The 16,774-nt window shown below is 40.1% G+C and overlaps 1 protein-coding gene across 1 annotated transcript in view; it reads left to right on the top strand.

Annotated features, from left to right (window-relative positions):
• Positions 1-6,103, top strand: part of LOC140391618 (arginine and glutamate-rich protein 1-like) — a 59,882-nt gene extending 53,779 nt beyond the window's left edge. Inside the window, exons 3-4 of the mRNA XM_072476282.1 lie at positions 1,150-1,233; positions 5,217-6,103. Coding sequence (XP_072332383.1) covers positions 1,150-1,233; positions 5,217-5,384 — 252 coding nt within the window. The 3' untranslated portion in view covers positions 5,385-6,103. The remainder of the gene's footprint in view (positions 1-1,149; positions 1,234-5,216) is intronic.
• The last annotated feature ends 10,671 nt before the right edge of the window (positions 6,104-16,774 follow it).

Here is a 16,774-nt window from a genome sequence, read left to right as displayed (position 1 = left end):
AGGTTATTTGAAGTTCCAGGGTTGATGAGTGCCAGCTTGTAGCATATTACTAATCATAGTAAGATTATTTTTCTTTTTCATGTCTCTTGATAGTTTCGCTTGGCTTCATGTTAGCATTGTCATCCTACAGACAAAGGGCAAATTTCCTGGGCCATTCACCGTACTGAAGATGTATTTTTTCCGTTCTGTGCACCGTGTGAAATTGTTAACCCTAAGTGCTTGGTGGGTGTTTTGTTTACCAGAAATTTGTAGCAGGCTGATCTGAAAACTTGCAAGTGCACATAATAACTGAAGTAGTTATTATAAAATCGTTTGATCCCAAGGTCAATATATATAATTTATTCAGCATTTACTCATTAACTTGTAATAACAAATAGTGCCTTGACATTGAAAAGTTACTGGATCACTCGTAGCTTAAATGGCACTTACATATGTGTTCTCAGAACGGAACAAACCATCATTTCTCCTACTGTGAAAGATGCTCTCAGTTCCACAAAAGGATGGATTAAAGCTTGTATTTTTCACTAACAGTAAATGTATCTTTCTTATTAATTGTTTGCCTTAGGAATGGTGATTTATATTGTTTCTTCTTACCGTAAACATCTGCATTCCTCAGCTCAGCCTACGTTGTGTTGTGTTTCTTGTTATTGGCTGAGCTGCTGATGCAGGTGTTGCCAAGCTAACAGTACAAATCAGTTTAAAGAGGAAGCTGGCGCATATGGCAGCCGAGGAGCACACTCTGCAGGACACTGGACGAGACAGTAAATATTCAACTTTTAATGCTGATTAATGGAGCTATAGGTAAAGAATACGTAGGTATTTGTAATTGACGAGAAAAATCTATTTTTTTATTTTTGTTAATGTAATTGGTAAAGTTTCTTTAGCAGTTGTATTGTGTGGTTTAAAAAAGTAGTAATATCAGCAAGCCTGACGAAGGAGGGTTTGGGTCATTGCTGTTTGAGGGCTGGGGTGGGATGGTTTTAACCCAGGAAGAATTTAAGTAAGGGCAAACTAGTTCACGTGAATGGCAATAAAGAGGTGGCTGTCTTGGGGATAGAGGAAGGAAAGTATACTAAGGGAAGGAGCAGCTAGTGTAGATGCAATCTTAAAATGATTTCTCTCTAGTAACATCATTTGTCTCCTATTTAGGAGGAAGAACGAGCGAAACGAGAAGAACTTGAGCGAATATTGGAGGAAAATAATCGAAAAATAGCCGAAGCTCAAGCTAAATTGGTAAGCATTATTAAAATAATTATAAGATTGCTTTATTTAATGTCTTAAATGTGGTTTCCTATGTTTACAATAGATCATTGGGATATTAAATGTCCAACAAAATCTTTTGTGATATGTCGTCATAAGATGGAATGGTTTTTGATTTTGGTTGGTAAAGATGAGAGTTCAAATTATTAACGTCCACGTATACAATGCATTGTCATTATCTGCAAACTTGGCTGCTTTCGGAAACCATGACCGATCTTGATCTAATAGAAGGAGTATTACTTGGTTTTCCTTTCTTACAGTTACAATGCACATGTATTTTTTCATGTTTTTTAAGTATACAGTGTGGCTCAGTATCAACGGCTCATACTTGTGCTGACTCTCATGGCATGTCTTCAGCCTTATATCATTGGATGACTTTCTGTGTCAGAAGCCTCACAGTTTGGTGCGAATGAATGCTTCTCTGGACTACACTTGGACTACCAAGAAAATGGCCTTGTGACTCTCGCTCACTCCCATACAGCTTCTCTCAAAATCAGTCACAAGCAGAATTCAGTGGCAGTTCTGGCCAGAGGTTCCTTGGTTGCCGAGTGGAATTGTTGATTTTGATTGTGTACGAATGGCCTCCTTCTGCACTGTAAATACTACTACTACTACTATGCTTTTGCTTCTATCATACTGACTTTGTATTGTTGAAAACAGCTATCTAGTGTCAAACCAGGTAACTCCTTCATCAAGTTCCTGAGTTAGTTTGGAGGGTTTTCAAAAAAAGTAAGTCATGCAGCCAGAATTTAGAGTCTCCAAAGATACAGGATGGGGCAGACCAGAGCCCTTTATAGTTAGGAAGTAAACCCCTTAAAGGGGAACAGCAGCTTTTTCCTTGGGACTCACCTCTTATAGATTTCATAGAATTTACAGTGCAGAAGGAGGCCATTCGGCCCATCGAGTTTGCTCCAGCTTTTTTTGGAAAGTGCACCCTACCCAAGGTCCACACCTCCACCCTAATCCCACAACCCAGCAACCCCACCCAACACTAAGAGCAATTTTGGACACTCAGGGCAATTTATCATGGCCAATCTACCTAACCTGCACATCTTTGGACTGGGAGGAAACCGGAGCACCCGGAGGAAACCCACGCACACACGGGGAGGATGTGCAGACTCCGCACAGACAGTGACCCATGCCTCTCTTTTATATACACATACACAGCCCCCCACCTCAGGTTCACCTTTCTCACACGGACATTCCACTCTCTCACACATTCTCACCTCACGCAGATGCATGCACTCTCACCTCTCACTCACACACTCACCTCTCCCTCTCACATTCACCTCACACACACACTCACCCCAACCTCGCACACAAAATATCACTTATTTTTCTCACCTTCACCCTCGCTCACACGCACACTCACCCCCACCTCTCTCACACAGTCTTACCACTCTTTCGTAGACTCAACTCTCACACAGGCACACACTCATCTCTCCCTCACACAAGCACACACACTTTCACCTCCCTCACACACCTCTCTTTCACACACAGAACCCCCCTCCCGGTACACGTACACTCCTGCCTCTCTCACGCACATTCTCAGTTCTCTCTCTCTTTTTCTCACACACACACACACACCCCTCTCTCACAGACGCTCACCATTCTCACACATACTCGCACCTCTATCATATACACACTCATCCCTTCACTTTCACACACTCACCCATTCACTTTCACACACACTCACCCCTTCACTTTCACACACACTCGCCTCTCCAGCAGTCATCGCTCTTCGCCATGCCTGGGACTTTCAGTACTGACTTTGCCAGAGTTTGCAGCTCGTCCAATAAGACGCTGGCTTCTCAGTGCATCAGCTGCTGCCAGGCTGAGTGGTGAGCCTATCTGTAGCCGATGCAGTATAAAAAAAACCTTCGATTGGACAAGCTGGAAGGACAGCTTTTTCAAATCTTAACCTACCATATGGACCTATCATAGAATCCCTGGATATCTCCTATGGAACTCCAGTGTTTCACAAAACCCCGTTGGGAAAAGCTGATCTAGAATGATGCTTAGTGCAGGATTAAGTGTGCTGCATTTTGAAGGCAGTGTCTTTTATTGTATCTGTTCAGGTGAATGTAATAGATCGCAAAAGAGTATTCAACGGAAAGCAGTGGTCTTGTGGTATTGTGGTCAACATTTATCCCTTCAGCTGACACTAGTACATCGTGGACTTTTATCTCATATTTGTGGGATCTTGATGTGCAGTTTGGTTGCTGCATTTCCCTACAAGACAATACTGAAGTTCTTAAATTAGCTTTGGAAGTACCTGGGAATTAAAAGAGACACAAAAGGTACTAGGGTGTATAAATGCAAGGTTATTTCTGTCCCTTAACCTACTGTTAAGTCCAACACAGAATGCAGATCTGTACAGTAGACTATCTTGAAGGTAATAATTCTTTGTCCATCTGCCACTCAATCATCCAAAAGAATCAGAGTTCGAAATTGTGGCTGTTATTGAAAACTTGGGGGTAAATCGAACAGTGCTGTTGTGTCAGTTACTTTACAGATCTGTTGTGTTTAGATGTCTTGCCTACTGATCTACTGCTCGTCCAAAAATACTAGCTCTACTAGGTGTTGTCACACATAACCACTGGCTACAGATATGAGTGAAGATTCTGTATCCTCACAGGTGCATGCACGCTTATAAAAAGGAACATTTGAATTGTCCCAAATTCTAAATGTAATTAGGGAATGAATATCTTCATCAGTGTGTCTTCGTTATCAAGTCTCTCTGTTATTGACCTTTTGTGCAGAACCTATCATTTTTTTAAAAAAATGTATTTTATTACAAACATGTATCAAAACCGGTTACAGTGAATAAACACCCAGGGAAACATACTTCCCAACAATCAACCATACAGTCTGTACAGATATCAACTATACAGTCTGTACAGATTTTTCCCCTTTTTCACCCGTGCAGAACCTATCATGTGACATTAATGAATGAAAGTTTATCAGTAATCCAATATCCAGGATCCAGATAAATAATGACAATCGGTAAAGTTACCAGCATGTTCAAACGTATATGGTTCATGTATCCAACCTCCAGTAGCCGGAAACCCTTCTCTGTTTAAAAAAAATCTGTATAATTGCAGAAAGTAAACTATTTTTGAATAATTACTCATCTCTGAAAATTTGTTTTAATAATAATCTTTATTAGTGTCACAAGTAGGCTTTCACGAACACTGCAATGAAGTCACTGTCAAAATTCCCTAGTTGCCACATTCCGGTGCCTGTTCGGGTACACTGAGGGAGAATGTTGAATGTCCAATTCACCTAACAAATCTTTCGGGACTTGTGGGAGGAAACCAGAGCACCAAGAGGAAACCCACGCAGACACGGAGAGAACGTGCAGACTCGGCACAGACAGTGACCAAGTCGGAATCTAACCCGGGTCCCTGGCGCTGGGAAGCGATAGTGCTAAACACTGTGCTACCATGCTGGCCATATTTTTATATATTTATATTTTAATGTTCACGGAAATGTTGACCAACATTAAATTAATAAAACTTCCATTGATATAGTGTTTTTAACATTTTTAAATGTAGCAAGGTACTTCACAGTAGTGTAATCATACATAAATAGACACAGCCAATAGAGCCATGAGGACAGGTGACTAATAGCTTGGTCAAAGAGTTAGGTTTGAAGGAGGGAATTCCAGAGCTTAGGACTTGGGATATCTGAAGGCATAGCTGCCAATGGTGAAGAAAATCAGGATGCACAAGATGCCAGAATATGTTTATGAATCTGACAGCTGAAGGATTAGCTTCTAATACTGATTTACTCCAAATTGTTTATTTAAATGTACACTATAGAATTGATGGAGTTTCAGAATGGTTGTGTCTGAACTACCATTTTGAACCAATCACAAAGTCAGATAAATTATTTTCTGTTAAGGAAATACTGTTGATTTTCTATCAAATTACCTTTTAATTTGTAATTTACAGGCTGAGGAGCAATTGAAAATTGTTGAAGAGCAAAGAAAAATCCATGAAGAAAGGATGAAGCTTGAGCAAGAAAGACAGCGTCAACAAAAGGAAGAACAAAAACTGATCCTGGGCAAGGGGAAGTCCAGGCCAAAGCTGTCCTTCTCACTGAAAAGCTCTGTTGGATAACTTTGTGCTTGTGTTCTTTTTTTAACCTTGTAGCTTCATGTTGAAGTGTTTTTGGAAAAGACAAAGTTCGAATGATCAGATGTGGGCTGTGCTCTACAACATTTCTTAGCAGAATGAGAAATGTGATTTTAAAACTGAAATTCAAACATCCTGTTTATCAGTACAATGGAACCCTGTATAGAGCATCTCTGATTTGCAGATGTAAAGTGTTCTCAAGCAGAAATCACCCTCATGAGTTTTCTCCACAAATTGGCTGTAGTAGATTGGGACTTTGAAAGATTAAGGGGATCTTCACAGAGATGATCTAAAGAAGGGTTCCGCTGTAGTTAACTTAGCAAACCCAATGTGATGTAAATGTTAAGTAGTATTGGGATGATGTAGTAATATCAACTGTAAATGAAGCAAATTAGCAATGGTGCCCATTTTAAACACATTTGATCTGTAATCAAAATTGATAGCCCAACAAAACCTGAATTAACTGTGGAGTCTGTCTGTGGTGTGTTAACAAATACAATGCTATTGTCAGTAGAATGGCTCCTGACATTCACAGGTAAGGAAACTCACCACATTTCTGGGGGCAAGGAGAATTATTGTCTGGACCTGCAGTACATATACCTCTTAATGTTCTGATTTGTTTTCATCATTTAGCAAAGTTAGCCTGCTTTTTCCCCATATTGTAAATGTACAAACTACACAAATAAAATAAGATTTTAAATGCACAGTGGAGCCAGTATATTATTGTTTCTAATCTTTTGTTTGAAAAACTTAGCAAAACAGATTGTAACTGCTGATCATATTGTATAGTTGAGTGTGTGAGATAGTATGCATGCAAGATACTGGGTAGATATTGTATGCATTTATACAAAACGTTCAGCAAGTGCACATTAAGACCAAGTAATAAGCATGTGGTGTGTTGCAACATCATAATTTATGGCTGCTTTTACCCGATGGTACGCCATTATTGCTGTGGAAAGACAACGTCAGGCCATAAAGATAATAATATTGCAGACCCAGAGTTCTGCTGTACATTGTGGCACTTTACATTCATGATGGTGTGAGTTCCGTGCGTTTTACACTTTACACTTCATCGGGTTTGGCTGAACACCTGAGTCTCCGAGCTTGCATACCTCTTGTGTGCTACACCTGTGAACTTCGCGATAAGAAAATGCATGTTAGGAGATCACCCATGTTACTAATTTGCAATTAAAACCTTATCAGGTTTAATACCATCAGTCATTTCCATGAACTGTCTGAGAGTCTTAATTTGCTTAATGCCCTGTATCTATTTGTATAATTGCATGCCCCAAGCATCCCTTTGTGATTTGTGTCAGAGTTGTGTCTTCCACAGATGTATTTCTTCAAACCCCTTGAAGCTGGAATGATTGAACACTTTGATAATGCAGAGATTAAGCTATTTCATTTTAAGAACATAGTAATAGGAGCTGGAGTGGGCCTTTTTTCCCTTGAAGCCTGCTCCGCCATTCAATGAGATCATTGCTGATCTTGAACCTCAACTACACCTTTTCATGTGAACTCTTAATTCCTTAGTCACAAAAATTCTACGTAATGAATAGGTTCTATGACTGAACAACCAAAGCTCTCGAGGTAGAGAATTCCAGAGATTCACAATACTTTGAAGACATTTCTCCTTCGTTCTGGATTCTCAAGTCAGGAGAAACATTTTCTCGATTTGTTATTTTGTGGATCCATAATTGTTTCACCTCATGGTGTGGTTTTCTCATGCCATTGGTGAGATTGACATGGGGATGGAAATCAAGATATAGCATTAGAAAGGAGCAACAACATGCACAATGGATTGAGAGAACACCAGAGTAACAAATGGTAAGTAGGTATTAGGTGGAGTCAGTCTAAGAGTAAATACAGTAAGATCTATTTCCGGTTTACAGTGCATGTAAATACACAAAGCATGGAAAGTAAAGTTGAGCTGCAGGTGCAAATGCCCACATTGGAATACGGTGCTGTGGTATTAATGGAGACCTAGCTCATGAAGGGGCAGGGCTGGGTATCAAGATATTCTTGGATACAAGATGTTCAGGAAAGATAAATAAGAAAAGAACGGAAGAGGATAGAAGTACTGATTAAGTACAATGTTACAGTGTTGAAAAGAGTGGATGTCCTGATATAACTTGGTTGGAATTAAGGACAATAAAGCTGCCATTACACTACTGGGTGTATTCTATAGACACTTACCAGTGTAAAAATACAGAGGAGCCAATTTGCAGAGTAATTAGAGATGTGTACCAACTATAGAGTATTGATGAGGGACTTTTGTTATCCTAGTGCAGATTGCAATAGTGTAAAGAGCAAAGAGGGATAAAGGTTTCTGAAGTGTGTTCAAAAGAAGTTTCTTGATCAATATGTGCCTGGTCTGTCTACATCCTGGGGGTCACCATTTACCAGAAACTGGACTGACCATATGAATACTGCGGCTATAAGATCAGGTCAGAGGCTAGTAATCATGTGGCGAGTAACCTCCTGACTCCCCAAAACCTGCCCACAACCTACAAGGCACTTTCCTGGATGAGCTCCAATAACACTGGAAGCTTGACATCATCCAGGATAAAGTAGCCTACTGGATTGGTAACTTTTCCACAAACAATCATTTTCTTCACCAATGATGCACAGTAGCAGTAATGTGTACTGTACAAGATGCACTACAGGAACTCACCAAGGCTTCTTAGATAGCACCTTCCATACCCATGACCACTACAATCGAGAAGGACAAGAGCAGACACATGGGAGTGCCACCACCTGGAAGTTCCCCTCAAAGCCATTCACCATCCTGACTTGGAAATCTTTCACTGGTGCTTGGTCAAAATCCTGGAACTTGCTCCCTTAACAGCACTGTGGGTGTACCCATACCACATGGACTGCAGCAGTTCAGGAAGGCAGTTCACCACCACCTTCTTAAGGACAATTAGGGAGGGGCAATAATTGCTGGCCTAGCCAGCGAAGCCCACGTGCCATGAATTAATAAAAAAAATGAAAAAGGATCAGGATTCTGGGGAATGAGATGAGTCGGATGAATCGTGTCAGTAGGGGGACATTTAGGGAACAATGATCTTTGTATCCTATGGTTTAGGCAAGCAATGGAAAAGGACTCAAAGCAACTAAGAGTAAAAATACTTAAATGAGGGAGAACCAATTTCATTTAGCTTTGAATAATTGTGGAGATCTCCATAAGTGCAACCAAATCACAGGTGGTGATGTATGGGCTGTTTGGGTCTTTAAGCACAACACAATGGTTCCATGAGCTTCTGAATCAGTTTCTATGATGTTTACGAGATCGATACCTGGATGAATCGGTTATTTTATGAGGATGTGTTGGACAGATGGGCTTAGTTTCACTGGAGCTTAGAAGAGTGAGGGGTGACTTGATTAAAGTATGTAAGATTCTCAACGGCGATGATGTGGATACAGAAATTATGTTTCCTCTTGGAGGTACTGTTTTAAAATTAGGTGATGACCTTTCAGGACAAAAATGAGGATTTCTTCCTCTGACGGTTGTGCAATTTTGGGGTCATTGAATATTTTTACGGTGGTGGCCGATGGATTCTTGTTAGGGAGGAGAATCAAAGGTTAACGGGTACCTGGGAATGTGGGATTATAAACTCAAACAGACCAGCCATAATTTTATTGAATGGTAAAGCAGCCCTGAGGGGCCGAATGGACCACTTCTCCCATTTCATTTGTGAAATTCTGAACTCAACTGCAGTAGTTGTCCTCATGGTGGTCTTCATCTGATCACATATATTTCCTTACGCTGCTTTACTAATTTCTTCAATGTGCAACTTACTAATTGAATCCCATGGAATGGATGTATCTCTATGGGTGTTGCTACTGTAGGTGCGTGCAAGCTGCTATAAGGTGGATAGATTGTGTTTGTACTTTGGACTCAGCCATCATTTAAATGGCTAAAGGACCAGAAAAAGAATATATTTTAGACCTGTCGTCATCCATTCAAACAACTCGGCAATGATTTTCTACATTCAAGATATACAAAGGTTGGTGCTGCTTTTTTCTGGCAAGACATTCATAATTGTTAGTCCTGCACTGTTGTGGGTGAGGAACTGAATGAGTCAGTAAGCTGAGAAAGATAAACCAATGACAATGCCAGCCATGACCATGAGGTGGCCTCTAATCTTCCACTTAAATTCCAGGATCGCCAAAGTGTTATGTATAGCTTTCAGCTCATTTATTTGTCAGTATAATTGATAAACCTACAGTATTAAATTGCAAAATGGAATTAAAACGGTGAGGTAAAAGCTGAAATAACTAGAGCACCTGTCCCTATCTTGAGAGATGAAAACCACTTTGTTTTTACAGCTTTGTGAAATGACCATTGAAGTGGGTTGAATTAGTATTTGCTATCATCTCGAAAGGGTGAAAAGAACGCATGCTTGAAAGAACTGCCAGTGGTCTGTGTCCAAACAATTATATGGCCACAATCTTTAAGATTTTAGAGCCTTTTTTTTTTTACCTGGTGACCTATTATAACTGGGAAGAAAGAAGTCTGCGGTAGACACAAATGTCATTCTGACAACACCAGCAATAGATCTGCTACTATTACAATCTCAAAAGCCAGGCCAGGACTCTTGACAGTTTTAAAGGTTTGGTCTGAATCATCATTCAAATGCCAACTGTTGCCAAGTGCCTTTCTTTGCGGGAATTCATCTGCAGCCTTTAGAACAAGAAGCATCCAGCGAGTCCTGTGTTTGAACAAAGTTATCACACTAGGAGGCACTGGGCTTCACATCAGTTAAAACAACACCATAATATCAACCATTTTGAAGGTTTGACACCACCATAAATGATATAACATCAGTGAACGTCAAATTGAAAAGTTGCTTTGTTTCTGAATGTGAGAACCACTTTCTACAATACCCAGAAGAAAATGGTGTTGGATGCTTTGTTGAGCCTGCATGAATTGAAGCCAATATACATTGTATAATTTTTCTATAAATAGGATAGAGCATATCCATAATAGATACATAGATATGTGCAGGAAAAAAAATGCAGAGATATTTAAATTCACTGTCAAATACTTCACAGTCTAAACTGATATAAGTTTGATGCCTCAGTCAAACTGTCAAATTACTGAGAACTAATGTCACTTAATTGTGCTCGTTTTATTTATGTATATAAATTAGACATATAGAGCAAACCAGAATCACTGAGTTATTTCTATAATACTTTGGGACTGAGGTGTAAATGTTTGTTCTGTGCCTCACAAAGAGGTCTGGACGCTTGTGTGACGTGTTTATTAATATAAATTTAGAGTACCCAATTTATTTATTTTTCCCAATTAAGGGGCAATTTAATGTGGCCAATCCACCTAACCTGCACATCTTTGGGTTGTGGGAGTGAAACCCACGCAGACATGGGGAGAATATGCAAACTCCACATGGACAGTGACCCAGGGCCGGGATTCGAACCCAGGTCCTCAGTGCCACAGTCCCAGTGCTAACCACTGCGCCACATGCCGCCCCCATGTGACATGTTTGTTAACAGTTCATAACTATATCCATCTCCAGGGTACAATCCCTGCTGGCTTCTGCTCGACCACGACTGTGTCAACTTTTATGTAACTCCATCATACTGTGGGCTATACTGTTTCTCTGGTCCCACATTTGCCCTTGCTATGACGAGCACCTTTATACTACAAGTTGTATGTTTCCAACTTGCTTTTGGGATGAAAACTAAATATAAACTAATAATTTTGCCATCTCAAAGATACTTAAACTTCAACTTCTTCGGTGTCATAGGATGGTAAGAATGGTTATATTCCAATTGAGAAAACATAGATTTAAACTAGAATTAAGAAGAGAATTTTGTAATTTTTGACACATTACAGTTTCTGATAATTATGTGTTGTACAAATTCGGAAGCCACTAGCTCTATATTCAATAAAGCAGATCTTATTGTTTGTTTTGGAAAATAAGGGTGATGGAAGACAATTAACACCATGCAGAAAATCTCAGTAAACAGCAATCTTGCTATATGAAACATGGAGAAGCATCCAACATTAATACAGATGGGAAAAACATACTGTTGAACATGTTGAACTCTGCATTGAACTGTAATTGTGTTATTACAAATGTATTTTTTCACAAATTTCAGCAATCCAAACTGAAGACAGTTCCACTAATGACAATCACCCCACATATTTGCAACCAATATCAGAAAGAAATTAATAATGTCCTGTTATTACAACTTTGAGAGAAAAAGCCCTAAATCACTGTTACATTTTTAAAAATTACTGTTTCGTTAAATCAGTAATCAACATCATGAAGTTCCATCTTTAAGGTGTGGACGACACTGGTAAAGTTGTCTTTGTTAGCAATTCCTTTTTCCTCCTTAGAACATTAAAATAAAAACAAAAAACGGTGGATGCTGGAGATCTGAAATGAATACTGAAAGTGCTGGAAAATCTCTTGGTCTGGCAGCATCTATAGAGCGAAACAGAATTATAAGTTTTGAGTTCAATATGACTCCAAAGGAGATATATTTGCATCAAATTCTTCAATAACTTGAAAACTACTGTGGAAGAGCATGTAATAGCACACAAACACCTTGTATTAATATCCCTTTAATAAAATATCCCATGGTCTTTCACAGGACCATTATAAAGCAAAACATAATAATAATATTTATTATTGTCACAAGTAGGCTTACGTTAACACTGCAATGAATTTACTGTGAAAAGCCCCTCGTCCCCACATTCTGGCGCCTGTTCGGGCACACAGGGAGAATGCAGAATGCCCAATTCACCTAACAAGCACGACTTTCGGGATGTGGGAGGAAACCCACACAGTCACGGGGAGAACGTGCAGACTCCACATGGACAGTAACCCAAGCAAGAATCGAACCTGGGGCCTAAGCGACTAGACACCGAACCTCATAGGGAGATATATGAAATGGGTTTTCCAGATTTGCACCAACAAGCAGATTATCTGGCAATTACCCCATTGCTGTTTGACAGACCTTGCAGTATGCAAATTGGCACTCATATTTCTATACATTACAACCCTGACTCTTCATCAAAAATTGCTTAACCAGCTGTAAAGTACTTCAGGATGTCCTGAGATTTTGGAAGACACAATACAAATGCAAGATCATCCTTCCCCCCTCAACAGGTAATGGAGTTAAACAATTTCAGGTTGAAGAAAAATGGTCATTGTGCTGTCTTCCAGATTCTGATATTATCATCAGCAGCGTCTATTGTCACATTCACTTCTAATTATTAGGAGTGACCAGGATATGTTAGCATAAATAAAATGCCTCGTTGAGGTACTAGATGTAAATAGTGGCAGTTAACTTGTGTCCCTAAATGCCCGTAGTTGGACTGACTTAACACTTATTGGAAACCACACCTCTCCGAATGGGTAGAAAATAAAGGAATTTAATGTCATGAATCTCCCTGAAGGGTCACAATTCTCATTGGTTAGAAAATTACCGTGACTATGTTATTAGGATAACATAAATTCTGTTAATTAGTCTAATTTCATAAGGCAGATTGGGTTAATTACAAAATTCTGTAACAAAGGGTAAGGTTTTCTCTATTAAGGTATCATGTCTATGGCATGATAAAAGATAAAGTCAAAAATAAAGTTAATTTGGTTAATTTACATATATAAATTCTACCTATTTGCTATGCTTTCTCCTATAATTCAAAAACCATAAGATCCGGTTTTATGCTAAATTTTGAAAATATATTTGTTTTTCTTCAGGTAATATATCATTGAGTTGCACTAATTAGATTTAATTTACACATGGTGAGTTCTTCTATGGCTGAAAGAGCCATAGATGCTAATCTGCAAAAAAATGAATGTCATGCTACTGTATCATAGAATCTCTACAGTGCATAAGGAGGCCATTTGGCCCATCGAGTCCTCTGAAAGAGCACCCTATTTAGGCCCACTCCCCCACAAACCCACCAAACCTTTGTACACTAAATAGAAATTTAGCATGGTCAATCCGCCTAACCTGCACATCTAATGGGAGAAAACCCACGTAGATACAGGGAGAATGTGCAAATTCCCCACAGACAGTTGCCCCAAGGCCGGAATTGAACCCGGGTCCATGGTGCTGTCAGGCAGCAGCACTACTCACTGTGCCATTGTATTGTAAAAGGCATCCACTCTTATAACAGTTGCAACCATAATCATGAGTTGTTAACATTAAATTTTGCTATTAGATTCTTTGTCTCCCTCTACCTCTTTGCCTTCTTGCTTTATGCCTGATAAAATCCTTTGGCTTTAGGCTCAAAGTACATTATTTCTGTGGGAACCGAGGCTGTCTAATTAGTGGAAAATATCTACATAATTAAAAGCCATACATCTAGCATGCATCCCTCACATTGTCTTTCAATGATACAATGCATCCAACATAATACTTTAAAGAACATTGTCCCTCAAAGGCATAGCAATCAGGGCAAAAATAAATAATTGGTGAAAAGTAGCTGATGTGTAAAATTATGAAACATCTGATTGACTAAATGTGAATGAATTTAAACGAATGTTTGAAGAAATCCAAAGAGGAAGGAGTAATTAGTAATAATAGTTTATGAAATTCCTTTTTATTTCAAAGCTACCATCCGTAAGCCAGAAAAACCAACAAATAATATAATTCAAGTAATTTTTTCAAAATTTTGAGCTGCTGTTTTTACTCAGGTGACTTTATACAACTGGAAACATCAAAAAAAGTAATGAGAAAATTACACAATTCTGGAAAAATAATCTTTACACTTCCCCAGAAAATTGCTTTTAATGTGAAAAATATCCATTATAAACTTCACACAAATAGACCTAACACACAAATTTGGCCTTTTTGATTAGTTTTGGTCTGGCGTGTCTTCACATCCAGTGAATGAAACATAAACAAAACGGGAATTCAAATTCCTGCACCAAAAATATTTTGATATAACATTGCAAAGTTTGTTGGTTGCAAGCAGTTGAAATAATCCAAACTGAATACTGGTTGATAAATTCAGTTTGAATATGCTTTTGTATGACTCCTTTCTGAATCAGAACAGTGGGATTTTCAAAAATCTAGGAAATCCCAGATTATATAAAGGAATGAGCGGATTCAAATGAATGAGTCTGCTTGAGGGGTCATTCTGAAAAGAGCCAATCAGTTTGAAACACTTGAGACAGACATGAAAAGTCTTTTTGAGTTTTCAAAATAGTGTAAATTTAACAGCACAGAAAAGGCCCTTCAGCCAATCGCATCTGCGTCAAATTCAAGGATAGCAATTTACTGTGCATTATTTCGACTATTTAAAAGGAACCAGAGTTGTGAGCAAAGTTATTGCTCATGGGATAAAAGGGACAGTAGCAACATGGGTGCAAAATTGGTTGAATGACAGTAGTGGTCAATGGATGTTTTTCAGTCTGGAAGAAAGGTTGCAGTAGAGTGCCTCAGGGAGTGGTATTGGGGCTGTACTGATGCACTTTAGAACATAGAACATACAGTGCAGAAGGAGGCCATTCGGCCCATCGAGTCTGCACTGACCCATTTGAGCCCTCACTTCCACCCTATCCCCGTAACCCAATAACCCCTCCGAACCTTTTTTGGTCACTATGTGCAATTTATCATGGCCAATCCACCTAACCTGCACGTCTTTGGACTGTGGGAGGAAACCGGAGCACCCGGAGGAAACCCATGCAGACACGGAGAACGTGCAAACTCCGCACAGGCTGACCCAGCGGGGAATCGAACCTGGGACCCTGGCGCTGTGAAGCCACAGTGCTATCCACTTGTGCTACTATGCTGCCCAAATAATAGGCTTTATTAGGAAGACAAAAAAGTTATTTATTAATAAGAACTGTACAGCTGCACCTTGTCCCCTACATGTCTCCTGCCTAAGAGAGGATTCCACCCCCCAGGATGCTCACCCACTCTCAGTCCCAGTTGGTCACACAAGCCATGTGACCTTTACTCTGCTGTGTTGCCCTTAACAATCACTGTATTCACCACAGGGACCATTGCTCTTCCTAATAAATGTTAATGACTTAAACCTTGGTGTACAGAGAACAATTTGAAAATCTGGGGATGATGTGAAACTTAGAAGCATTGGGAACTGTAAGATGGATAATGTGGAGCGTTAAAAGGACAATAGACAAATTGGTAGAGTGAGCGGGCAAGTGTTAGATATAGTTCAACGCAGAGAAATTATTCGTTTTGGGAAAAAGATAATCGAGAGACAATATAAAATAAGGGTGTCATTCTAAAGGGAATATAAGAGCAGAGGAACGTGGGTATATAAGTACATAACTAATTGAAGGATAGGTTGATAGAACAGTTAATAAAACATGCAGTAAGCAGGAGATAAAAGATGCAATTGGGAGGATGTAGTCGGGGAAGGTGGCAGGGACGGATGGGTTTCCGGTGCAATATTATAAAAAATCCCCAAATAAACTGGTACCACTGATGGTGGGGCTGTTTGAGGAGGCGATAGGGAAGGGATGCTATCACAAACTTTGGGGCAGGCATCGATTTCCCTGTTACTTCAGAAAGACAAGGATCCGACGGAGTGTGGGTCCTATTAGGGGCAGCACTGTAGCACAAGTGGTTAGCACTGTGGCTTCACAGCGCCAGGGTCCCAGGTTCGATTCCCCACTGGGTCACTGTCTGTGCGGAGTCTGCATGTTCTCCCCATGTCTGTGTGGGTTTCCTCCAGGTGCTCCGGTTTCCTCCTACAGTCCAAAGACGTGCAGGTTAGATGGATTGGCCATGAAAAATTGCCCTTAGTGACCAAAAAGGTTAGATGGGGTTTTGGGTTACGGGGATAGGGTGGAAGTGAGGGATTAAGTTGGTCGGTGCAGACTTGATGGCCGAATGGCCTCCTTCTGCACTGTATGTTCTATGTTCTTATTCTATGTATTGGCATATATCACTTTGAAATGTGGACGCAAAGATATTGGCGAAGGTACTGGCAGATAGGTTAGAGGATGATAGGTGAAGATCAGACAGGGTTTGTGAGACGGAGGCAGCACTTTTCAAACATTAGGAGAGTATTGAACCTAGGAAACAGGTGGTTATGGCATTGGATGCCGTTTGACCGGGTAGAATGGGGGTGCTTGATGGCAGTTATAGAGCGGTTTGGAATTGGACACAGATTTATTGACTGGGTAAAACTATTATATAAGGAGCCGAGGGCCAGTGTCCGCAGAAATAACATCAGCTCAGAATACTTTCCTCTCCACCGTGGGACTAGGCAGGGATGGACTATGTCTCCCCTGCTGTTTGCACTCGCGATTGAGCCATTGTCCATCGCATTAAGAAGTTCGGGGGTATGGAAAGGGATAGTGCGGTGTGGGGGGGGGGGGGGGGGGGGGGGGGGGAGGGGGAGGGATAGAGCATAGGGT

Source organism: Scyliorhinus torazame, chromosome 15 (genome assembly GCF_047496885.1).
Source record: "Scyliorhinus torazame isolate Kashiwa2021f chromosome 15, sScyTor2.1, whole genome shotgun sequence".
Lineage (NCBI taxonomy): Eukaryota > Metazoa > Chordata > Chondrichthyes > Carcharhiniformes > Scyliorhinidae > Scyliorhinus > Scyliorhinus torazame.
The sequence above is the reverse complement of the archived record's forward strand: the minus strand, read 5'-3'. Positions and strand labels throughout refer to the sequence as shown.